Source organism: Macaca nemestrina, chromosome 7, assembly GCF_043159975.1.
Source record: "Macaca nemestrina isolate mMacNem1 chromosome 7, mMacNem.hap1, whole genome shotgun sequence".
NCBI lineage: Eukaryota > Metazoa > Chordata > Mammalia > Primates > Cercopithecidae > Macaca > Macaca nemestrina.
Window position 1 is genome coordinate 153,477,922 of NC_092131.1, and position 26,417 is coordinate 153,504,338.

Below are 26,417 nucleotides of genomic sequence, written 5' to 3' on the forward strand. Positions count from 1 at the left end.
CTGGGCTGGAGATTCAGATTTGGGAGTTATTAGTATGTCATGAGCAAGGGGTGAAATCACGGGAATAGGTCAAGTCAGCCAGGAAAAACATTTTTTTAGGTATTCAGTAATTACTAGTATGCACTAATTACTAACTTTTTAGAGAAAATTCAGATCTAGAGTGAAAACAAAAACCGATATAGGAAAATAGAAAAGTCACTAACAAAAGCTACTTGTTACTCATAACTTAATCAAGACTTTCAGATTCGACATGAATATTTGGGTTAGGGCAGGTGGCATTTTCTGGTATCATTAGAATGCTAAGATCCTGAAGAAAAAGTACATTCTTTAAAAAAATTATTTAAGTAGGTGACCAAATGAAACGTGGAAAATCTCTGGATGGAGAAAAATAAGGTCTAGTTTGCCTTTCATCAGGTTTAAACCAGAGATCAGATGGATCTTAGTGTTTTCAACAAGTTTTGGGTTATGGATATTATTAACATTCATATAATATGATTAATCGTAGTCATTTAAAGACTGACTCCTACAGGCTCACAATACCCCTCCTCTTCGTAAACACATAGCCCAGGGTGTGTCACAGAAACCTTGGAGAGCTAGAAGTATGTCACCATGAAGGATGGTGAAACACCCTGCATGTCCCCTTTGGCCCATAATCTTCCCTCCCTCTGTGCCTTGGACTCATGCTCATCACTTCCGCCTGGAATGTTCTCCCCATGTAGCCAAATCCTACCCTCCCTTCAAGGCGATCCTCAAATCCCATTTCTTCCATTAAGTCTTCTGACTGGACCACCCCACCCCACCCCACCCCACCTCTCTCCTCTGTGGATCCCTGTCTTGGTGCCAGCCACTGTCTAGAGTCGTGCCCAAGCCAGGTTCTGTGCTGGCCTTTTTCTTTAACTCCAGAAGTTGGTAAACTACGGCTGCACAGAGCAAATCTGCCCCCACCCCCTGTTTCTATATGGCCTGCAGGCTATGAATAGTTATTACACTTTTAAATTGTTGAAAATGATCAAACGAAGATTTCATTACACATGAAAATTATATGAAATTCAGGTTTCAATGTCCATAGACAAATTTTTATTTTTGTCAGTAAAATGCGTGTGGAAATTTGTTTTCTTTTGCCTTACGGTTCATGAAGTTTAAAGTATTTGTTAGCTGTCTGTCACTTCATAGAAATTTGCTGACCTCTGCTATAAGCACTCGTTTTCTCCCTCCTGAGAGAGAGCAGGCTGCAGGACGGGCACATTTTGGTGGCTTCTGTAGCGTCTCCCATAGTCTGCAACACAAGGCTGGTGTTTGGTAACACTTGTTGAATGGAGCTAAGAGAGAATGTTTTTAATTTGTGATGGATAAAATGTTACGTCCTTTCCTGCTGTCCAGGCCTCCGCTTTATTCGCCTCTGCTGTTGGGCTGGTATCTGTTATGTCTGGTAGAAAAAATGACAGGGAATACCAGGGTGGGTCACAGAACTCATGGAAAACACAAGTGAAATGAAGTCTGGGAACCAGAGCTTTTGTTTTGGGTGGAGAGCAACTGTTTGCTTTGGGGGATTGAGGTAATGAAAGTTATTTCAATAACATAATTCAACAGTTGTACGTGCTTTCTGCCAGAAAGATGGCTAGGCAGACCTCACCCAGGGACCCCATCCACAAAATGCAAAGGTTAAACACTCAAATGCTGAACAAATTCTCCTCCCTGTTGAGCAGAAGATAAAAGTATACATCCACCAGAGTTACAACTATGTAAAATGCACCATATGGACAAAGACGAGAGGCAAAATGAGAAAACTAAAAGAGGGTGGTTGGGATTATGAAAAACTACTTAAAAAAATCTTTTAGTTAAGTAATTAAAATATTTCTAATAAATAAATTTTCTGAAGAATCATGAAAATGAAAACAATTCTCATTTTTTTCTAGCATGTATAAATTTTTACCTTTTTTTTAAACTCTCACCTTTTGCCCTCACAACACTAGAATTTTATATTGAAGTGGGAATTGCTCAGGATTCTTAGTATAACACACAAGCACAAACATATGCAAATTTTCCCTAAAACAAAGGTTTATTTATGTCATTTTAAACTGTTCTTTCTTAAGCCTGCATTATATTTTTGTAACTACAAAATTCTAAAATGGGAAGAATATTACTAACTTAGCACCGTACCTGCACTAAGCAAAGGCTTAGTTCATGGTAGTTGTTGCTGTAAGGACCTCCTGCTATGCTCTACCCCTTGTGATTCTTAGGGGGCAGGAATGGCATCCCTACACTAGTGAAGCCTCAGCTTCCAGCACAGTGTTTCGTTTTTAATCAAAATTGGCTACACAAATAAATGAACTAAACAATCAAAAAAAAAGGAAATGGCACATACATAGATGTGCAATCTATGCTAGCAATCAGGCAACTGAATTCCACCTTCAGCTCTTTAAAACTAAGACTCATTCATTCATATCCTCTCCCGAGTGGGAGTGATGGGACAACAGAGGCACAATGACGCAATATCACACACCAGGGCTCTGTCAGTTGCTGGAAAAGTTGAGGCCTTTCTTTAACCCAGAGAATGATGAGGAAGAATGGCATGAGGTTTTAAGGTTGCCATCACATCACCATCTAGAAAAGAAGTTCATTCAGCAAGTATTTATGGAGCATCCATTTTGTACAAGAAATTGTCCTATGTTATGAGGGAACCAGAAGCTGAAGCAGAGAGACAGAGACTTGTCTATGGCAGCTTTCTTGATCTCTTCATTTCCTGGAGTGATCTTGGTGATCCTGGAATCTTGCATGGATCTTGTAGCACGGAATAAATGAGGCTCTCAAGTAAGATGCAATGTAGATTCAGGCAGCAGTGAAACTCAAGGGATGAAGTCTTAGCTTCCAAGAAGACACAAGAGAAGTGTTGTAGATACTGGAAGTGACTGCCATTTGCATCAACCCTAGATCTTGACTGAGATTTTGTGGCCACAGATGAGGTAGCAGTGATGACATGAAAAGTTTCCTTGATTTGTCAAAGGCTTGGTTTTAATTACAGCTCTGCCTCTTCTCTTGATTTTATGAATTTGAGCAAGTTTCTTAACTCTTCTGAATGTGAGTTTATTCATCTCTAAAATTGAGAAAAATTATTTTCCATTATAAGGTTTCAATTATTTATCTATTCCTACATAATAGACCACCCTAATAAATAAGTAGCTTAAAGCAATGATCTATTTATTCTATGGGTTAACTGGGCAGTTGTGCTGGTCTGCTGGGCTCACATATGTGACTACATTTAGTTGGTGGCTCAGGAAGAGTCTTGATGTAGCTGAGAGAGTTGGAGCTGTCTCTCTTCACATTGTCTTTCATCCTGGACTTCTTGAAGGCCTATCCATCTCAGGGCAACATCTAATAGGGTAAAAGAGGAAGCTGCAAGATTTTTTAAGGCCTAGCTTTGGAAGTCATACAATGTTCCTTCTATGCTATTCTACTGGTAAAAGAAAAATACAAAGCCAACTCAGATTCAAAGAATTGAGAAATAGACTCTACTTCTTGATGGAAGAAGATAAGAAATATTGTGGCTATGTTTTTCAATCTACCAAAAGTTGTGGTAAAGATTAAATGTGATTATGTATGTGAATGTATGATTTTTCTCTCTATATATATATGTAAGTAGGTGTGGTATCTGGTAGCTGTGATATATGCATTATATTTTTATAACTACAAAAATTCTACAATACTCACTAAGAGTCAGAAGCCAATTTTTGAAGATGTAGTTGGTCGTATCATGAGTGATCTATTTGCCACCATCAATGGCAGGAACTGGGGCTACATGAAAGTCTAATTAGCTTTTTGTAAAGTCATTATTTAGTTTGCAAAGGAAGACCGAGAAACTGATTTTAGAGTATGCATCTTCCAAGTAAAGCTTGAAAATGCTTTATTTCAGTAAGCTCTAAACATCTTGAAAGTTCTTGAGATGGTGTAATAAACATCTAGATTTGTTTGTTTGTTTGTTTGTTTGCCCCTGACAAGCATTAATGCCCTTCAATTTTTGGTGCATGACCAAAATAGTGTTTTGCCCATCTTTTATAGATGAACCCCTTTCCCGTGGCATGCAATCTTGTTCTGCTACCCATCAAGATACTCCATCATCCTTTGGCCAGGATTGTGCCCAAGTTCCCTAAATAGCTACGTCAATAGGACTCTGCCTTTTGAATTTGAACTCTAAGAGGGGTGGCAAAGAGATCAAAATGATTGGAATTGATTTACTCACATGACATCAGCCTGAAGAGGTTCTCTGCTTACCATTATCCCAGAACTGTACGACTCCCCATTTTATCACAAAGTCAAGTTCAGTGAGCCATCTCATAACCTGATAATACTTAAAAGGTCATTTTTTTTTTTGCTTAAATTTTCCATAACTAGTTTTCTTGCTTGTAGACAAAGAACCTTTGCTGACACAGACATTTATACAGGAGGTATAAATGATGAGAGTGACTTGAAGCTAAAAATGCCACAAGGTTTCAATTGATCAAACAATAAACAAAGTATTTGTGTTTTGTCATAGTTTTCAGGACACTAGCAAGTTTCCTTGAATAAGGAATGTCACCTTGTCTTTAATATCATACAGCTAGGGGGAGTAAGTACAATGGCTATAGAAAAAACATATATATTTAGGTTGGCGCAAAAGTAATTGTGGTTTTGCTAGTACTCTTAAATGGCAAAAACTGCAATTACTTTTGTGCCAACCTAATAGTTCACGATAGCAACAGAAGAAATATCCCTAATGGTCAGTCCTGACATGGCACTTGGCATATAGTAGGCATACTATAATCATGTATTAAAATTAATTAACTATTCAGTGAATGACTCAGTTAATAAGTGCAATGATGTTAGAACAAGAGAGATGGGCATGAGCTAAAACACCTATGAACAAGAAGGAATTTGAGCAGGGTTTCTTAGGGTGAATAGAATTCTTTGAAATAAGGAGATGGAAGCAAGGAATTGTAGCCCATGGACTTAATTTGCAAACAGCGCAAAACAATCTATTATGTAAAAAAAAAAAAAAAAAAAAAAAAAAAGTCTGTGATAGGTTTAGGGAGAATTGGGTCCTCAGTCATCTGGCATCAAGAAAATCTTATTGCAAAGACACAGATTTTTATTATTCGTTACTGAATTTTGACATAAGTGGCATGCTACTCTAATATAGGTTGATTGCCTAGATAGTGGGAATATTTCTTGTATATTTAAACATGCATTTACTTTTAAGTAATCAAGTTCCCTCTGCCTCCCCTTCCCTTGCAGATCTTCCACCATTGTGGTTAGAACATGAGACTTATTGCTCAAAGAGGGGAGTATATGGCTTGGAGCTGCCATCCAATATGAAGAAAGAATCTTTCCTTTATTGGAGAAAGAAGCCAGTGAATAAAGAGGAGGTTGCGGGGAAAGCAAAGGCCAGATAAAAGCGTTTAATCCAAATCCCTCCCTTTGAGGTGAAACCCTGGAAGGTAGTTTGAGTTAGAAGTAATAGAAATGTCCAGAAATGTTGGAAGAGGGGACTTGCAGGGCACTGGATTTGGCCTTTACTTCCTGGGCAGAAGCCTTAGAAAAGGCTTGTGTTGGGATGCTGCTGTCCAACATGTCACTGAGTGTAAGATTCTGAGAGAGAGAGGGCACAGCAAGTCTTGCATGCTGCTGGAGTACAAGTAAAGCATGCAGTTTCCAGATTCCCCTGTAGGTGCAGAGCAGCCCAGAAAACTGGTGGGCAGGACAAGGCCTTTCTGGATGTCCAACAGCCCTGCTTTCTTCTGATCCATAGTCCCTCTGCTCAGATCCTTTTCCCAGTGTGAATTCCCTCCTTACATCTCCCTACCCAGGGCTGGCCTGTAATCCCAGCACTTTGGGAGGCCGAGACGGGCGGATCACGAGGTCAGGAGATCGAGACCATCCTGGCTAACACAGTGAAACCCCGTCTCTACTAAAAAATACAAAAAAAAAACTAGCCGGGTGAGGTGGCGGGCGCCTGTAGTCCCAGCTACTCGGGAGGCTGAGGCAGGAGAATGGCGTAAACCCGGGAGGCGGAGCTTGCAGTGAGCCGAGATCCGGCCACTGCGCTCCAGCCTGGGCGACAGAGCAAGACTCTGTCTCAAAAAAAAAAAAAAAAAAAAAAAAAAAAAAAAATCCATATGAAGGATCCACTACAGACTACTCAAATCAGAAACTCTGGGTGTTGGGGCCTGCTGTCAGAATTTTTTTTTTTCTTTTTTTTTCTTTTTTTTTTTTGAGGTGGAGTTTCGCTCTGTTGTGCCCAGGCTGTTGTGTCCAGGCTGTAGTGCAGTGGCACAATCTCCGTTCACTGCAACCTCTACCTCTTGGGTTCAAGCGATTCTAGTACCTCAGCCTCCTGAGTAGCAAGATTTACAGGCATGCACCACCACACCTGGCTAATTTTTGTATTTTTAGTAGAGACGGGTTTTCATGATGTTGGTTGGGCTGCTCTCGAACTACTGGCCTAAAGTGATCCACATGCCTTGGCCTCCCAGGCATGAGCCACCACGCCCATCCTGGTGTCAGAATTTTTTTTTTAAGCCTCTCATTATTTTACTGCATAGCCAGGGTTGAGAACTGCTATCCTAAGTAGAGTCTAGTTATATTTTAGACTTAAGTTAAATACCACTTCCTCAGGGATCCCTTTCCTGATCAGCCCTAGCCTAGGTCAAGTCCCCTTGTTATATATCCTCCAAGCAAGCACCCAGTACTTATCCTGTCTGGCGCTCAACAATTGGACCATTATTTGTTTCAAGTCTGCCTTTCCTTGTCGACTACCTGCTGTGTGAGGGGAGACACATTTTTGCCTTGTTCACTAAATTGTTGAAGTAGCCGGGTTCAAATTGTTGAACCTGCCTTGTTAAAAATTGTTGAAGTGTAGTTCAACAATGCACTAAGTGGTACACAGTTCGTGCTCAGTAAAAACATCTTGAATGAATGATCTCCTTTACTCAGCCAGGAGTGTGTGACCAAGGCTGTCATTCATGAATCTGCTAAGAGACCTTTTGCAGGTGAGACTTAAAGTAGATCATATACATACTTAGAGGATTACGGCTTTAGATCAGCTCATAGTTCCCACAGTTTTACTGTTTCATCTTCATGTATCATAGCAGTTCAGCATGTCCATCATCACCATTATAACCCTGTGTGGTGGACACTACAAGTCCCATCTTATAATTGGAAAGAAGTTGAATAACTTGCTCAGGTCTCTCTACCCTACTCTCTGGGCCCCTTTACAAACGATTACAAATAAGGAAAATCCCTTTCAACAGGATACATTCCCAGGGTACCTCTTTGTGCTGAGCTTTTATTTTTGGCTCGACAGCGGGCTGGTGGCCGCTTGCAGGGGATTTTCTGGGGGTCTCCAGTTACAGCAGCCAGGACCCAGTGTGCGACTTCCGGCCTTCCTAAACTGTTAGAGGGTGCAGGCATCATCGGGCATTATCCATATAAGGATGCCACAAATACTATACCTTTCAAAGCCACTAAATTCACTGTGCCGTGCATACCCTGGGGAGAGGCAGCTGTGTGTGTGGGAGGGCGACGGGACAGGGAGGGTGTAAGTAGAGTACTCCAGATGAACCCCAATCTTAATCTGGGCTGGGCAAGAGGACCATCCCTTCACCGCTCGCATCCTAAATCCTAGGTTCCAACATTTACAGGCCCCTGGGTTGGACACCGACTGAGAGCATCCTGGATTCAGGCCTGGATGGCTTGAATTGAGCCTCAGAAGAGCCGCGTCTGGAGTGGGCTCTCCACAACCCGGGGCAAGTGGGGGCGGCAGAGCCCTCTCCTCGGTCGGCACAGCAGCCCCTGCCGCGGTCCCGGCCTGCGACACACCCAGTCTTAGCCTCCCGGCCTCAGGCGTCTGCTGAGTGTCCGGCGGGAGAGGCGCAGGGAGCGCGCTACCGGGAGGCGCAGGCAGCGGGGACTGGTCTCCTCTCGGGCCAGGGCCTCCGGGACAGCCGTCTCCAGCGCGCATTCTTGGCGCAGGTGGAACAACTTTCTGCTGCGGCAGGGCTTCCCCGATCACGGGAGAGGCTAATCTCGGATCTAGACCTCCCAGCCGCAGAGCGGGCTAAAACCGCTACTCCACCTCTTCCCATTTCTCTCCTCCCCACCTCAAGACAAAAAGTCCCAGGCCGGGCAGGACCTGATCACCTCTGCCTCCTCCCACTGCGCTAATCCTGCGAGCGAGAGGCCCCGCGCCGAGGCGGAGGCTGGCAAAGGGGAGTGGAAAGGGAGGATGGATGGGGCCGGGGGGTGGGGTGGTGATGAGGGGGATGAAGGAGGGGGTGTCATTTTCTTTTTCTTTCTTTTTTTTAAAAAAGTATTTCTCTCGCGAGAAACCGCTGCGCGGACGATACTTGAAGAGGTGGGGAAAGGAGGGGGCCGCGGGAGCCGCGGCAGAGACAGTGGGTGCCACAAGCGGACAGGCGGCCACAGCTGGGACAGCTGCGAGCGGAGCGGAGCAGTGGCTGTAGCGGCCACGACTGGGAGCAGCCGCCGCCGCCTCCTCGGGAGTCGGAGCCGCCGCTTCTCCAGTGGGTGCAGCCTGGGTCTCGACGGGGGTCGGGCAGCCACCGGGGCTGGAGCTGCGGCCACGGAGGCTTTTGCGTTTGCGCCGCGCCGCGCCGAGGGCAGGGACAGGGACTGGGGTGAGGGGCTGTCCCGGAACGTCCACAGCTGGCGCTGGCCCTCCCCTGCCTGACGGCTTCCTGGCCCGGGGCTCTTGGTGCCGGGCTCCGCGTCAGATGTTCGGGGGGCGGTGGCAGCGCCCGGAGTCGGCGGGGACGGCGCGGCGGGCTTCCAGCCTGGCGGAGAGGGCAGGCTGAGGAGTGGGGCGTTTATAGCGCGCATCGCGCGCAATTCGTGCCACTAAAAAAATAAACCCAGAGAGCTCGCCCGGGACTTAGGATCTCTGGGGACATGGGTACTTTGCGCTGCGCTCTTTTGGCGGGGCCCGGGAGGCCAAGGGATTGGCCGGGGCTGCTGCCGCCGGGGGCCTGGGCTTTCCAGCCAGCTGTGGACCAAACGGTCTTCCCTTACCCAAATTAACTGCGCCACGCGCAGGCGGCGCACGGGTTGGGCTCGGGAATGGGGACCGCGAGGCTTCAGCATCCCGATGCCCTGAAAGTCTCCCCGCCTCGGGGATTTGTCTCTGTGTTGCAGCTGGCAGGGGCCGCCTGAAGTGGGAGCAGCGCCTGGAGAAGGCGGGAGGAGCCCGGCCCGGGGGACGGGCGGCGGGAGAGCGGGACCCCGGCGGCGCGGTGCGCTTCAGGGCGCAGCGGCGGCCGCAGACCGAGCCCCGGGCGCGGCAGGAGGCGGCGGGAGCCGGCGGCGGCTCGGCATCATGCGTCGAGGGGGCCTGCTGGAGATCTTCCTGGGATTTACCGTGCTTTTAGCGTCCTACACGAGTCATGGGGCGGACACCAATTTGGAGGCTGGGAACGTGAAGGAAACCAGAGCCAGTCGGGCCAAGAGAAGAGGCGGCGGAGGACACGACGCGCTTAAAGGGTAAAGGAACCGGTCCCCTCCTTTGGTGTGGGTCTCCCAAGTTTCAAGATGCAGAACAACGGGCAGGATGATTCTCCCTGTGGAAGACTCCTTGGCAAGACCTCCTGGGGGCACCTTAGAGGTGCTAGGGTTGTTTAGTCCCCACCCCGTTCGTGGTTAAACTACCTTGCCCCTACTCCCAAAGATTTCTGCCCCAAAGGAGAGGACAGGATTGAAAGGAATCTTGGGCCATTGTTGAGGCAGATTTTGGGAGGCGAGAAGGGTTCCTTGAGGAAGAAGGGGAGGAGTTGCGAGTGGGATAAGAGGAGAAGCCCATTCCTTTCCCTGCAATACCAATTCTGGTTGTGTCTAGAGGAAAGTACTTTCCTTGGGGTCATCTTGGTAGATGCTGTATTTGAAAGGGGGCAAGGAAAGGAAGGGATTCTCATGAGAGTCAGAGGATAAATCACAAGAGTAGTCGACTCTTCCGTAAATTATGCTTATTACGATTACGGATTGGGTTTTCCGGGCAGTGCTTCCTTTAGATGTCTACACTGGAAGCAGAACCGGGCAAGTGGTTCTGAGAACTGGTTTTTTTGGGTTGTGTGGGGCTCTCCGTTTCGCTGCAGCAGTAAGGCTGCTGTGGCCGGCCTTAAGGGGGTATTTTTAACTAATGGTGTTTGTATTATGTACATTCAGTTGACCATTTCACTGGCTTCCCATGCCGCTATTATAGATGTTTCGGCCAGAAAGATTTAAATTAGGCGGGTTGACTAAGGGTTGTCACTTTCCTGTGTTGAAGGACAGTGGGAATACATTTCCTTTAAGAGAAATTTGTCTGCAATTGTTTAAGTTAAAGCCTCCATGGAAACAGCAGGATGGACTGTCAATGACCCCTTTTATCTTCTTGGAGGAGCCTGTTAAGTAAACTCTGACAGTATATATAGGGAGATTTTGTATTAAATTCTTACCATCCTGACTGATGCTCTTTTCCTGAGTGGATCTGTAGCTTTATTATGTGGCTCTGGGCCACCAAGTGATGGTGTCCACTTGGATACGTGGCCGATCATTTCCCTGACTCTTTTTTTGTTATGGGGTGTTACAGTCATGTATATGTAGTAAAATTTGTGTTTGTGTGGATATGAGATATGAGAAGATACGAGAAGAAAAAGTGCAGTAAACTCACCAGACCAGTTTTTGACTCCTAGTCTGGAGAAGGGGCACGATGATTGTAAGAGCCAAGCACTTAGGCTGTGATAAAATAGCACAGAACATAGTTACGATTAATTCGGTTCCATCTTGGCCTTTCTGGAAAAGAAACCCAGAATTCCGATAATGTTGGAAGGAAGTTTGCTTATCATGGTAAGCCTGACCCTGATCAGACAGCAGACGTTTATTGTCCTGTGTGCAAGGCACGTGGCAAGTTCAGTAAGTAGACTGAGGCTCTGATTTTCATATGTTCTCAAGAGGGCCTCATTTAGTCCAGTATTTTTCCTTCAAAAATACATTTCTCCTACATAATATTATCTTAATGTCTATTCTGATAGAATTGCTCCTGTATATAAAGGAAGTGGGGGTTTAATTCTGTGGCTGAAGATCTTCAGGGAGGTGTGGGGCCTCGTCAGACATTTGTCTCATTTCTCTGGGCTGTCACCAACTAGGGTGTTCCCTTGAGAGGCACAGACTGAATGTGAAAAAAGAAACTAAGCTTTACTTTGTTGCTTAACAGGATGCCACACTTTTACTCACACTAGTGCTTTCTCTGTCTGGTTTTACATTTGTTTGTGATTATAGAGAGATACCTCTCTGTGCTCCTCACAGTATTTGATCATTAACACAGACCTTATCCTATTGCAAACTATTTTTAAAGCCTTCCTAAAAACAGGGTATTAATAGAATTGTAATTATGTGTGTTCCTAATTCTCATGTTAACTATAAGATTTTATAGTAAGTTATACACACACACACACACACACACACAGGGTGGGGGTGAAAGTAATAATTTAAAAATATATACAATTAAAAATATTTCCCTGCCATCTTTCAGAGACCATTTTCTTGGGTATTTTTCTATAAATCTTATAGGCATATGTATGCATGTACAGATAAACACATAAACATATATGTATACATACACACATATGTGTGTGTGTATCCTTTTTAATACATGGAATATACTGTGCATGCAATATTCTGAACTTTACGTTTTATGTATCTTTAATTCATCCATCTATTAACTCATATGGATCTACTACGTGCATTTTCTTTCTTTCTTTTTTTTTTTTTTTTGAGACACAGTCTTGCTCTGTTGCCCAGGCTGGAGTGTAATGGTGCAATCTTGGCTTACTGCCTCCACCTTCTGGGCTCAAGTGATTCTCCTGCCTCAGCCTCCAGAGTAGCTGGGATTATAGGTGCATGCCACCAAGCCTGGCTAATTTTTTGCATTTTTAGTAGAGATGGGGTTTTGCCATGTTGGCCAGGATGGTCTCAAACTCTTGGCCTCAAGTGATCCGCCCACCTCTGCCTCTCAAAGTGCTGGGATTACAGGTGTGAGCCACCGCACCCGACCCCATTTTCTTGTTGTATAGAACCTCATTATGTGGCTGAAACAGTTCCCTAGTGATGGCTCTTTAGATTACATTGAGTCTTTCGCTATTACCAACTTTCTTCTGCATACCTGTGTTTACATACACATGTTTATATGTGGTATAAATTAGTAAAAATAGAATTGCTGGATCAAAGGCTTTCCCATAGATTTTAAGCAAACCCCATTTCTCGTGTAAAATTTGAATAACATTTTAAATTTATTCCCTCTGCTTATTGCCATTACAGTCTCATATGAATAAATCCTTTAATGGTGCCCTGCTGTATAAATCACCAGAAAAAGCAGTTATGTACTACATTTTTCCAGTTATTGCTTAAAATTTCTGTTTTTGTCTGTTAAAATATTACCAGCTTCAAAACTCACCTCTTTGACTATAGTGAAACCTGTTTACCATTCTGATTGGAAATGCACAGTTTATGAAGTGAAAGTGATTTGTAACCCCCGAGTCTGCCTGATGCCCAGTTGGTGGCAGCAACTTTCAGCACCTCACTAATCTTTCCTCTAGTTAAAAGGTGCTTTAAACTCATCAGTATCTGCTGTGCACTGGTTCCTTCTCTCCAGCAAATACTGCCTTCTTGGTTTTCTCTGATGCGGCAGGTGACTACAAAATCCGCTTTGCTATTCTTCTTAAAACACATATATATGTTCCTTTCTTGCCAGCTCCCTCTCTTCCTGGATTAGAAACCGGCCTCATTCTCTGCTCACTGGATGTGTAGTCCCAGCTTATCTTCCTCTCTTCCCACCCTGTTGCAGGTGTTCCTTTTTTTTTTTTTTTCCTGTCTCCCCACTGGGCAGTGAAAGTTGTTCCACAGTGGAAATTTAGGCATCCTCGAGTTTCTTCCCAGCTTCTGCTGTGTTTTCTTAGAGTAAATTGCCAATTTCTGTTTTTACAGGAAATCCTTTTTAAAAAAGGAATCAGTGTGGTCCCCATCCACTCTGCAAAAATTGTGTTTTTTTCTATTTTCAAATGAGAATTGTTCAAGTTTCAAAACTGTGTGAAATAATACATGTATAGTAGTTTTCTTTTGCTTGGGCACTGCTTGATATGTGAAATGGGTTTATGAAAAATAATACAATCCTAATGTTATTTGTTTGAATTTCAATTCATAGGAATTTTTCTCAGCTAAATTCTAAACTGTGATTAGGCAAAAAGTGTGGGAGACAGTCCAAAAAAAAAAAAAAACCCAACTGTACTTGAATAGCAGTAGTTATGCACCATTTATTTATGACTGCCTTATCGCTTTAGCTCCCAAGTAAGGAAATATTACTGTTTCCTGTCAAAGGGAAACGTTCTTCACAGTGAGATCTCCTTTCCCAAACCTTGGAGAAGATGGATTGAGAATTCTGCCCTTGTCCTGTGGTTTATAGGTACATGAGACCAGTTGTATTTGACACAATTTGTCAATGTGTGCGATTCCTTTTGGTCTTTGTTTATTTGTTTATTTTTTTCCAGAGGTCTTCTTGCCAGAAAAATACACATGGAACAGTTCATACCCAGGGTAGATTATGTGATGGCAAACTCCAAGGGATTAATTATGTAGAAGTCTGTTATTAAAATAAAGAACTGTAATAGGGAATACAGAAAAAGTTTTGTAGACTTTATAAAGTCCATTTGACTTTGTAAAGGGGACCTTAAGACTTCACCTGAAGTCAGATGGGCTAATAATTAAGTATGGGAAAAGATTCCTGCAGAGGTATAGTTTCCATTTATTGAAAAGATTAAACTAAAATATTGGGACACAATTTTTTTTTAAAAAAAGGATGTAGTATTCTTAAATAGAAGATTTCAGCAATTCCACACATGAAACAAGAAGGTAGAGACAAACTCTTTATTTACGGGACTCATTTTGTAACATTGAAGACATAGAGGTTGTTTATAAAAATGTGTAAGTTGGTAATACAAATTAATTAAAACATACATCAGCCTATGGTGAAATGAGATGACAGCTGATGGAAATGGAGTACAGACTTCCCTTCAGCTTTATTTGGAATTTTAAAGAATATTAAAATGTTCCTTTATTGTTTTGTGGAGCACATACTTTAAAAATTATAGTATTATACTGATGACTCTAATCAAGCAAAATACTAAAAAATTATTACAGTATTCATGTACTAGTTTGTTGGTTTTCTTCCAATAAGCCAGACAATCAGCCTAACCACTTTGGGAGTTTTAGCTTTATTTTCAATGTGAAAATAAGATTTTAAAAATGTTTTCTTGAAAGAGAAATACATTCTTTTAACAATTTCTTTGTTTTTAAATGCGAACCCAGCAAATGGGCCTGCTTAAGCAACTTAGAATTTTTTTCCCATGAGATTCTTTGAAGGAACCGACATCAATAATGTATCAGGCCTGAGTTCTGTGGCCTAACTCAGGCGCATGACAGTTTAGTGTCTCGTGATGTTCAAGTCGATTTTCTTGTTAGATTGTTAAACCATCAAAGTCAAGAATCCTATGATAAGCATTTTACCACTAACATATCATTAAGTGGGGTTTCAAAAAGTTCATTAATTCAAGAAGGCCTGATTGAATGCCAGCTAGAGTTTAGTTCTGTGGAAGGCCAGAGACATATACCCCATGATCCTGGGAGTACTTCAGGAACCATAAGTGCACAGAAGGGTAGCATCCTTGGAAAGGGGGTCTGGTATTAAGTCTAAGCAAATACATAGTACCAATTGCAGCCATGGTAGGAAACATTTAGATAACTTCTATATGCTAAGCACTGTTCTTACTGTTTTGCATATGATAATTCATTGAATCTTCACAGCCACTCTACAAGCTGGGTGCTTTCATAAGCTTCCCTTCACAGATATGAGAGCCAAGGTATGCAGAGGTTAAGTTCTAAAGACAAAACTGAATGTTAACTTTTCTTTCTCCATTAATTTTAGTTATGGTTTTGGTTTTTCATTCCACCGGACAAAAATGCAGGCCCAAGACATTGGTAAAATTCCACTTAAAATTCCTAATATTCTTTCATGCTAGTTCACAAATCCTAAGTATGGTTAATCACATAGTATTATTTAGTCCAACAAGAAACTTTCTGCAAAGGCATTAATAAAACAGAAAGAATCATAGGATGTTAGAGCCAATGGGACTTTGTATAGCGTGTGTATTATATTTTAATATTAGACCTTGACTTGTATGAGGGTGGTAGGTAACCATTGCAGGCAGCCTGCTGGGCGTCGTCTGGGCTTCTGAGCTGGAGGCATTGCTCCTTATGTTGTTCAGAACCCTCTTGCTGTCATGTCCCCCGAGAGAAATTTCTCTCTGAATAGGGTTGCAAGAAGTATTTCTCTTTCCAGTGGAAATTGGTATGTGTCTTAAATCGTGACCAGTCATACGAGTTATTTAGTTGTTTCTTTTTCATTTTTTACCTTGGTTGCCTGTAAGCTCAGCCCAATTTTTTACATTAAATTGCAACCATAATGGTAAAAAAAAAAAAAAAAAAAGCTCTGAGGTATCACTTACGATTGTACTTTGCAAATACTAATTCCCTTAAAACCTAAGTCCTTTATGAGGAAGATTAAGCTTATTTATTCATTTAACAGATGAAGAAGCAAGGGATGCAGAGTTTCAGTAATTACTCCAGGGACATAAACTAGTAAGTGGTAGAGTTGGGAAATCTAGCTTCATAGCTGGAGCTCTTAATCTTAATATTTTACTGCTTTTCAGTTACAATAAATCTTGTAGATGGTACATTTTTTTTCCCATGCCCTTTATACCTTCATTTCCCAAGAATCTTCTCCCACCATTGCTATGTGGAAAGACTCAACATTTATTGAAGGCAGGTGCTGTTACAAGCCAAGGGAAGCATCATTGTGGGAATGGGATTGATCAGAAGTGACTTTACAGTGAAAGTCTATTAGGGCTGGGCATGGTGACTTATTCCTGTAGTCCCAGTGCTTGGGAGACTGAGACAGGAGGATTGCTTGAGCCCAGGGAGTTGAGGCTGCAGTGAGCTATGATCATGCCACTGTACTCTAGCCTGGGCCACAGAGCAAGATCCTGTCTAAAAAAAAAAAAAAATCAGTGGTCAACAAGCTCACTTTTTTGGAAAACAGAGTTTTATTGAAACAAATCCATGCCTGTTTATTTACTTATTATGTATGGCTGCTTTCTCCCTACAGCAGTAGAGTAGAGTAGTTGCAACAGAGACAGTATGGCCCACAAAACTGAAACATTTGCTTTTTGGTCTTTTACAGAAAAAGTTTAACAACCTCTGATCTACATGATAAAAAGTGACTCTGTACTAGGAGTGAGAACTCGCTGAAGGCAGAAATCTTGCTTGTTTTATTTATCTCTAGGAACATCTAGGAACTGGGTATGTGACATGTGTTCAATAGAATAGTTTTTGATGGTTGAACTCAGCAATTTTGATGAACTGATTGACTGGGTATGGTTAACTATATAAACTAGAGCTTGGAGTAAGTATAGCTGAGAAATAAAGGAAAGATGAGTGAAAAATACATCAAGGGAAAGGGATATGAAGTGTCTGTGGTCTTAGGACATTGACTGCAGTTGGGCAGGGTTGGCACGGCGTGGTTCCATGTGACATGGTTTGTAGTGTAGTCTATGAAACGAGTGCCCCCTGGAGCTGTGCAGTTCGCAACCTTGAGCAATCTTGTGAGCTCATACATAGGTAGCGACATTGTTAGGGAAAGGTGAGGGACTAGTGGAAACATAAACATCACTGATGGTTGTGAAAGGCAAGGACGGGGAGCTAGTAAAGGATTCTAAGATAGGAACATGATCAGATAGAGAGGAGAGAAAGAGATAGAGAGGAGAGAAACTAAAGACAGGAAGATTTGGATTTGGGAGGCTAATATAGGAGTCACAGTGAGAGTCCGTGATGGGCTGAGCAAATTCAGTGAAAGGGGTGAAGAAAGAAGAGGCTCAGGTGGTTGCAGAATTAATGCAGACAGTACTTGACTAGTTGGTTGGGAAAGACAAAGGGGAGGAGGACCTAGAATGCTCCCACCTCCATATATATTCAAACTTACCATATACAAAATCATTGTAGCACCATAAAGAGATAATAAAGGGGAATGAGATCAGGCCTAGGCCCTCTACTACCATGAAACAAAGTATTTTCATTTGTGAGTGTTTGGGTTATTTTATTGCTACGTAACAAATTGCCCCAGACTTAGTGGCTTAAAACAACAATTTTATTATTTCTCATGATTCTGTGGCTCAGGAATTTAGACAGGACACAGTGGGGAATCTTGTCTCTGCGCCCCACAATGTCAGTTGGGCTGGAACAGGCAGTATGACTTCTTCACATATGCATCTGGTTCTGTGACCAGGCCCTGGCGCCTGCAGCCCTGTTTACTTGGGTGTGGTTTATCTAAATGGACCCACTGAGGTGGGGAATAAAGAAAGCAAAGAGCCACTTGTCTGGCTGTGCTGGGGGCTTTCCAAGTTTTAAAGCCCTCTCTCTCATGCAGTCACTTGCCTGAACCTGCCCCCGGGATGGAGCCATTGAATGTGTTTTTTTCAAACGGGGAGACTGAGCCCCAGATGCAGCGACTAGGCCTTGCTCAAAGTGAGTGTCTGTTGGGGCTGGATCTTGAACAGCAGCCTCCTGACCCTGGTCACATGTGTTAATCCCACATATTGACCGCAGGCTAACTCGAAGGGCTGGGGGCTGGCTGGCGAGGGTCACATGGGCTCATATGTCCTTGACATTGGCTGGATTCCTTGATTCCCCTTTATGTAGTCTCAGCTTGTCCCCTTTCTATACATGGCCTCTCTACATGGTCTTTCCACCATAGCCAGACTTTTTCCATGGCAGCTCAGGATCTCTCAAGAGCACAAAAGTGGGAACTACCAGACTTTCTTCAAGCTTAGCCTGGAATTGCATGACCTGGAATTCCATCCAAGTCATAGGCCTCACCCAGATTCAAGGGTGTGGACTGACTATTAAGACCTACCTTTGAATGTGAGGAGCAGCACACGTCTGCCGGGAAGGGAGGAAGTGGAGCCATCTTTGGAGACCAGCTACCACTGTAGGGCAATAGATCTTTGAGAAGGCTAATCAGATGCTTTAAGTTTTAATTCTAACTTGGTCAAGTTCGATCGACTTAGTTCCCTACTGGGGATGCCTCCTTGTATTTTGCTGCTGTAACTTCAGAATGAAAAAGCTCCATTTATTGCGTTTGCATATTCTGTTAGATTAATGTTAGGGCATTGTTCTTAGTTTGTCCACAGTTCTGCATTTAAAGAACTCACAACTGTCAGGAATAAGATTAAAGTTCCTAATGAACCAGTATGTTTTGTTTTATTCAAATATGAGAATTTCAAAACATCTAACCTTTTTCCATTAGCTTTTAAGAAAATCAGCTTTTAAGATTATACATAAAATAAATTTAATGTGCAATCACTCTAATTTATTAACTTTGGTATGTTTTAACTTTCTTCTGTATGAAATTTTATTTTCAGTTTCTATTTATAGCCTCAAATATATGTATCTGTTGGTGTAATCCACCTCAATTTTTTTAAATTAGGGGTTATAACTAATAAGCAAAAATAGGTTGCAATTGCTAATAGAATTGGTGTTGTAATGAGCTGAACTGTATTATTATTTTTGTTATAAATGGAGTAGCCACATTGTCAACAGAATAAAATTGGATTGGGAATATAGTCAAGTTTGCATTGTGGGTGTCTTATCCTATATCAAATCCTAGTTTTAAATTTCTTGGGACTACTGCTTTTTCAACTTAAGTGACTTTTTTTGGTTGCAGTTATCACTGACTCTATTTATTCAGCTCCCCTAGAGCAGAAGAGAGAAAGCAAAAATCCCTATCTCCACCATTCCCAGCCGGAGATGTATTCCAGACAGCAAGCAGGCTCAGAGTGGGAGAACTGCTCCTTTAAACAAGTGGTTTGGTTCAACATTTTGAAGGGTTATGAATTCCTAGACCATCAGTCATACTTACATTCAAATATAAGTATCCAAACACATCTAATTCCAAATATAGTACAACCATTTTATGATGTTGGTGTTGGGAGACGGGATTTATGTCTGCCCCACAGACACATTGTCTGCTGTCAAGTTTCATGGCCTCGAACTGAAGTATGGTAATATCTTTATTAATAAAGGCAATGTATTCCAGAGGCAGGGTTTCATTTTGTGTGTTTTTTGTTGTTTGTTTCTTCTTCCTTTTCAGTTTCTGTTTCTCCTTCTTTGTTGCCATCTTTTCCTTTTCTTCTTTTTCTTCATCGTCATTGTCTCATCTTTTTTGTAAGTAATTTCATAAGCTGTGCTGCAAATAAAATAGGGTGAATAGGAATATCAAATGAGAGTTAAAACCTTACGAAAAGTAAACAAGGTCTATGTAAAATACAAAATTTTTACCTGGGAATTTTGGGGTGTTCAAAAAGAAAAACAGGGTTAAGGTTTTTGTTAGGGGAGGGAAGGAGAAAGCCTGAGGGAGGCAGGAGGAGAGAGCTGGGAGAAGGTCTGGAGTGAAGAGTATTGCCACCCAGTGGACCTCGGCTGGACACAGCAGACGCTGGGTTTTGAAAGATACTGATGACAACCCCTTCACTCCCGGCAGCATTGGGACCAGGCGACCTGTGGTCTTCATCAGCCTCTTTAGGGGACAGAGAGCTTATGGAGAAGAGTCAGGGCATAAAAGAAAGACACTTGGATGCCAGAAAAGATTCCTATGAAAACATGCAGAGGAATGCAGTGGAAACGCAGATTAATCCATTGTCTGGTATGCACCTCTGTATATGGGACTGTGTAAAGTTTGATGCATTCCTCTTCCTGTAAATAACGGCTTATTGTGTATCGTTTCCCCTGTTCGCTCAGTGCTCATTTGTAAGATTGTGGAATCAGACTCTAATAGGTTCGTGCCTTTGATGAATAACTTTTAAAAGACCTTCTTATTTTTAAATGTTTTTGTTTTTGCCATTGAAATTATGGCTCATATCTTCTTCCATAGCCAGACCATCCATCTTTATAAAAATTCATATTACCAATTAGTTATAGTAGGACAGATTTTAGAAATGTATAAATGCTGAAACTGAGGCCCAGAGAAGGTCCAGGAACAAGTGCTCAAGGTGCTTATTTTCCTCTCCGGTTCTTAGGTGTGGAACCTGAGTCACGTGGTGGCGAGAGCTGGCCTAAGATGTGTGTGGTTGGGTAATAGATTGGGCCTCTTTGTGTTCCTACCCTCAAGAGGTTGACTGGTATCTGCAGTTTCTCCGCCGTGCGTGAAATAACCAAACCTTATCAATCCTGTGGGCATGGATGTTTTTCTTTTTCTCGTTTATTTGACCTTAGGCAGTGTGGTTAGTCTCAGTGCTCAACCCTGAAGCGGTGATGCTGTAGCAGAGTTTTAAATTCTCAGTACTAACCTGCTGTCAGTGGGAACCTCCACGTTAGAAGGGATTGGGTGGGGTGGGACGTTTTGAGGGAGGTAGTTGTCAATGAGGGTATCAGTCAGGTGGTTGGAAAAAGAGAATTAGTCTTCTCTGGCAGTCTGAAGCATGACTCCTCCCCAAAACCCTCCACCACACACATACTCACACTTCGAATTGGCAGTCAGAGTCAAATGACCTGAGATCAACTAAGGCAGTTCTGGGTCTGTGACTAAGCTTGGTCTCTTGTTGTATAACTTGCTGGCTCAGTTATCCAAACTATACATTAAGAGTTCATGTAATAAACGCGCTAAAGAAGAAAAAAATTCTCGAATTCTTGTGTTTTCTTCCATATCATCTCCCCTAATAATATTGTAAAACATCTGCCTACTCCTAGCGACAACTATATTTTGAGCATTAGCTGTGTTTGAATAGGACCCAATGCTTCATTTTCAGAATGAACACCCTGTCTTGGGCTTGTTGATATTATTACCTTTTTTCCCAATGATTCTAGGCAGAACTGCCCTTTGGAGTATCTTTCTCTCCCTTTACCGACGGGGTTAATGTTTGAGGAGATGTGGGCAAGTGCTTTTCAGTGAAGGACTTGATGTGCAGCCTTTAAGTTGACAAATAGTTTTTTAATCTTTCATGGACTGCTGCTGCTTCACACCCCAGAATTGAGGCCACTGACCTCAAGTTTGCAAATTTTATATCCCATTACCACCCTGTGAGCTCCGTACTCCCCAGGGCCACATAGTCGATGTTGTAGCTGGAATCTGAGAAAGTGCCTGAACATTTCCTGAAGAGTTGGCTAGGAATGTTTGACAGTTTGGTCATAAAAACCCCGAGCTAGTGGCTGGGGTATGTGTTATAATTACCTCACACTATTTCCTATTTGAGCCTGGTGGTGGGTAGTGGGGTAGACTGGTATTGATTGTGGGACCATATTTTAAAGGACCAAGGAGTCATTTTCAATGATTGCTAGTAACCATTGGCCACACTTTCAGGGAGGTTTGGAAGTGTGGAAATAGACAGGCTTTGGGTCAAATCCTGTCTCCACCACCTACCAGGAGGAAACCTCATACGAGTGATTTGACCTCTCTGGGCCTCAGTTTCTTCACTTGTAAATGTGATTAAATTACTCATCTTTCTCTATTGTCTTAAGATTTAATGGGATGGTTCATTTCAAGTTCTCAGTACTGTGCCTGACATGTTTAGCTATGATGATGCAAATAATTATAATGCTGTGACAGATAAGGAAAATGAGGCAGAGAGTCAAACAGGCAATTTATTATGGCTAAAGCAAAAATTTAGATAATCATTCCTATCTGGATACCACAGTCTCCACTTTCTCATCATAGAAATGATTATATTCAGAAACAGGAGGCAAACCTGAACTTTAAAATATTCAAAAGTATAATTTTAATGGAAACTTACTACATCTGTGGAGATCTGGTTATACTTAAAGGCAGTTTGGAGATAAGTTTTTATTTTTAAATTTTCTCTTTCCCTAAATTGCGTTGTCTTCATTGGGAAACAAACTTACTAAATATTATTCCTTACGAACATGCACCCCCTCAACTCTTCCAAAAAAGTTTGCAGTTTTTAACTGGCAGATCTGTCAAATAGGCCTTGCCTCTTTCCTGATTAATACATTTTTTTTTTTTTTAAAGAGATGTTGTGAAAAGAATTTAAATTTTAGTAAATGGAAGGACTGGGTTGAAAACCATTCTCTTTGGCAGCAGTGCAGAGATACCCTGGGAATTAGAATTGTTTCATGGCAAGGTGGTGGGCCATTCTTGAAATGTGCTTTAATTGCCTCTGTTGGAGTAAGGATTTGGTTATAATTGGGTAGCCCAGATATCCACCCGCAATTCTTAGCCACACTGCCTTTCAACCTACAATCTCAGAGGTAAAGAGATAAACCCTCTTTTCCGGATTCCGCATATCAGATCTCACGGAGAACTCCGGCATTGCCCCAGTCACACGCCCTTCATTGTCACCAAAGAAATAGGGTGCTCCAGCTGGTCAGGACCGAGCCATGTGTTAGTCCTGCCTGAACCATGTGGAATGGGCTTAGGAAAGAAGAGTTTGGTTAGCAGAGAAGGGGAAGGGATGCTGAATGGGTAAACACAACACATCTGCACTCCCAGGGAGAAAGCTCCCTTTTCCACAGCATCAGTATTCCCTCCACCCACTCTGTTATCACTGTCCTCTCTGGGTGCTTTGTGGGCAGGCCTTGCATGCACGATTGAGGACAGGCTGACTCAGATTGGCAGCCCCTGAGAAGAGCCACTTTCTAATTGAGCGTTCCCTTCCTTTGACTTCATGCCATGCAGCAACATAATGCTCATTTACTACAAAGAGATTCTTATTCATTTTTCTTCTTCTGTGTCCTCTGTCTCTTGAGGAATTGAAAATCTTTTTATTTGTAAATTTTCTTTTAATGATTTTCATTTTGATTTTAATGAGAGTTGACTTTCAGAGTGATCTGAAACTATCGAGCATCCGCGAGAGTGGAACAAAACATACATTATCTTAATTTAGGCATAGCTTTCGTAGAGTTCCTATACGCTGCACCCTCCATGCCAGCTCTGGTTAACTGATTGGCAGTAAACTCTAAGAAGTGGCGGTTGCTTCGTATTCATTCACAGCCTGTAAAAATGAGAGTAGAGTGTTTTAAATAAGGAACGATTTAAACAGATAATAGTTATTTTTCTATTTGCCATTGAAAATGTTCAAATTACTTAATGTCTGTCATCCCCTTGGGGTAAATAACACCATCACCAACAGAAAGTTTATAAAAAAAGAAGTAAGAATATAAAATCAAACAAATAAATACCAGATACTTTCTGTGCTCTACCAACTTCCTGGGAAAAAAATAAACCTCAAATAAAATAAACTTTTCCTTTTAAAGTTTTGAAAACCTTTCAGGTATTTTACAAAGATAGGCGAACCACTTTTTCTCTTTTTGCTTGTAAGCAGTTCTAACTTAATCCAGACATTATTGAACTTTGACAGAAGACAGCAGGGTCTAATTTGACTGCAGACTGACTCATCTGCTCATTTGCATTTGAGACCTTCCTTGAAAATAGGTTGTTTGACACACATTCTCACACATTGAAAGGTCAGAAGACGTACCAGGATTCTTTGCTAACTGATTTCCTCCCATCATTTCATATTTCCCAGGACCATAAGAAATAACCTTTTTATGAACCTGATACAAACAAACCCCCTCCCCCAAAACACATCTTTTGTTAACTGATGGGTTTATGTTTGTCATCAAAACAAAATGTCTTTATGAAAATGGGTCATGTCAAAAAGGACCTGTGATGCCCAAGGGGATCTATCCCCTGAACCAATATGTTAATTCTTTGCACAGGTGTAGTGAAGTAATTTGTTCTTGGATTCCCCATGTAGTGAACTGCAACCTTATTTAGTAGCTGGCCACTTAGTAGAAACACTTTGGTTAGTTCTTGCCACTGATTTAACATGGCACACATGTTGGGATTGGACTGTTATTGTCTCTTAATGGAGGTCCCCTCCCTCTCAGGAATGTTGAGCTGCGTAACAGATAAAGGTGGTTCTTCAAGTGAATGAAAACAGAAAACAAAAGTGTGGCATGACAGCATGTAGGAGACTGGATATCAGGATGGACTAGGCCAGGTGCTCCTGCAAGTCTGTGTTTTTGAAAAAGAATTTTATTTAACACAGATGTGGATAATTTCAAATAGATGCAAAACTAGCGAGAAGGATACAATGATGATCCAGCTTCAGCATTTATCAATTAATGGTCAATCTTGTTTTATCTACTTCTCTCCCTCATTGCATTTATTTTGAAGTAAATCCCTGAAAAATCATTTGACTTTTAAATATTTCAATGTGTGTCCTAAAAGGTAAGGGCTGTTTAAGAAACATAAACACAGTAATATTAGTCTGTTTACCGTGAACACTAATTTCTAATATTATCAAATATTCAGCGAATATTTAAAATGTCCTAATTGAGTTATAAATTTTATTTGTTTTTTTGCAGTTTATTCAAATCAGGATCCAAAAAAGTCCATATTTTGCAACTGGTTGATCTGTCTTAAATATTTTTGAATATATAGATTGTCCCCCTGTCAGTTTTTCCTTATAATTTATGTATTGAAAAAATAGGTTCCTGGCCTCTGCAGCAGTGCTTCTTAAGATGCCAGTCCACAAACTCCTGTTTCTGGTCCATGATGAGATGAGAAACCAGGGTGTAAATCCAAAATATGTCACTAAGCACACTATTTAGTTCAGCTTATATTTTATTCCTAGGGAGACTTCCTCAACGAAGGAAGCAGTGAGATGGTTTAGATTCTAGCTTAAGCTCCTTATCTCATTATAGACTAGTAATGTCTAGTTTGTAGACCAGCGCTGGCCAGTTCTTGGACCACGCATGGCTTTCACTGTTGGAGAGTTTCTTGCAGTCCAGTGATGATTGCATGCCAGTGGGATGGTCTTACCATGTTTCTCAATCCCCTGTGTGTGTTGTGAATTGCTAGTTAGAGCTAAATGCTTTATTAAACTCAATTAACTTTTTGTCAGGAAGACTTTATAAGTGGTATGTGTCCTTCCATTAGGAGGGACATCATTACTACCAGTCTCTCTTTTTGTGTTATTAGCAGCCATTGATAATCATTTTCTAGATCTATTTATTAGGGTGGCAGAATGGGGATATTCAAATTCTGTCATTTCCTATTGACGTACTAATGCTGTAAAGTTTTACTCCTAGTTTTGAACTTAGGCTCAACACTTCACAGCCGGTAATGTTTGCAATATGCTGGATCTGATTTTCTTATCTGCGACTTCGTTGTAGAAAAATTATTTAATATCTAAGAGTAAGGATTGGGTATTATGAGCTATGAAATTGTGGAAAATTCACACAGAAGGAACCTGGCGTTTGAAAGGGCTGACAGGGAAGAAAATAATTCTGCAAAGGTTCATTTATCCCATGATCTTTTGTGAGTGTCAAGATAGAAGCACTCAATGTGTTTTTGTTTTAAAGTAAGGAATTTCAGGCAAGAACCTTATGAAAAGTTGGTAAGATTTTGGACTATGGGGTGGGGGGAAGAAGATATTTGCAGAGATTTTAACATTCAGACGTGAATTTTTGTACCTTCATTTCGGCATTGCTTTCTCAGGAATGCTTCCCCCACCCCCCCCCCCCCAAGAAATTGGAACAAGTACAGTCTTAGTGATTCAAATGAAAGATTCTGAAAATTACTGGTATGCCCAGTCCCCTTTGGGGAAAGGAAGGTAGGGACGAGAGCTGCCCCAGGAGCTCTTCCCCAACTGTTTGTGGGAAATGGTGCATGTGCATGTACATGTGTGCCAGGCACATCCTCCGTGTGTTTCATGTCAGTGAAACATGTCCATCATTCTCTAAGGCCTCATGTATTCCTACCTGATAGAAAACTTCTGGGTGAAATGACAGGCTTTTGGAACTGATTTTTAGTCAGTGGGTGCTGCTACAGAGATTTGGAAGCCCTTTAGGTATTCAAGATGGATGTATTTCTCTCTGTTTTGACATCATCATCACCACTTCAGAAGTTGTCATGTTGAAGCTTTGTGCTGGCATTTAGCACCTGCTCTGCTTAGTTATAGCTTGAAACACAAATACTGTCACATCTTCTCTGGAGCTGGAAGGGTGCTGAGAGGACAGTGCTGGCATCACTCACACTGAGAGGGAAATCTTTTGGGTTGGATTTCAGAGAAGAACTGTGCTGGCCATTGGAATGAGGAGAGTCACCACTTTGTGTAATGGACAACATCCCAGCAGCCTCTGAATTAAGTCACAGAGACGTGAAATTGGAGGGTTTTTTTAAGAAGATCATTGGATCACCCAGGCCTTCGAGCAGCTCATTGTCTTCCTAAGCTGGGTCAGACAGTTGCCTGCGTGTCCTGATGGTTTTGCTT

At 42.0% G+C, this 26,417-nt stretch overlaps 2 protein-coding genes across 3 annotated transcripts in view; one reads left to right on the forward strand and one right to left on the reverse strand.

The window, feature by feature from the left end:
- Positions 1-1,801: 1,801 nt before the first annotated feature.
- Positions 1,802-8,324, reverse strand: LOC139355438 (uncharacterized). Its single transcript, XM_071066893.1, has 2 exons — positions 7,302-8,324; positions 1,802-3,094 (listed from the first exon to the last, which is right to left on the reverse strand). Exon 1 carries the CDS (start codon positions 7,991-7,993, stop codon positions 7,427-7,429), a length of 567 nt encoding a protein of 188 aa, XP_070922994.1. The 5' UTR covers positions 7,994-8,324; the 3' UTR covers positions 1,802-3,094; positions 7,302-7,426.
- An 88-nt stretch (positions 8,325-8,412) lies between these two features.
- The window catches only part of LOC105490699 (fibrillin 1), a 237,062-nt gene continuing 219,057 nt past the window's right edge, over positions 8,413-26,417 (forward strand). The window contains exons 1-2 of one of the 2 annotated variants that reach the window (XM_011756581.2): positions 8,413-8,555; positions 9,184-9,528. In XM_011756581.2, the coding sequence (XP_011754883.2) occupies positions 9,365-9,528 (164 nt within the window). In that variant the 5' untranslated portion in view covers positions 8,413-8,555; positions 9,184-9,364. The remainder of the gene's footprint in view (positions 8,556-9,183; positions 9,529-26,417) is intronic. The other variant, XM_011756573.2, reaches the window with a different exon arrangement.

Coding starts and splice junctions, on each gene's coding strand:
- LOC139355438 (XM_071066893.1), bottom strand. CDS start 7,993: ATGCGCGCTGGAGACGGCTGTCCCGGAGGCCCTGGCCCGAGAGGAGAC.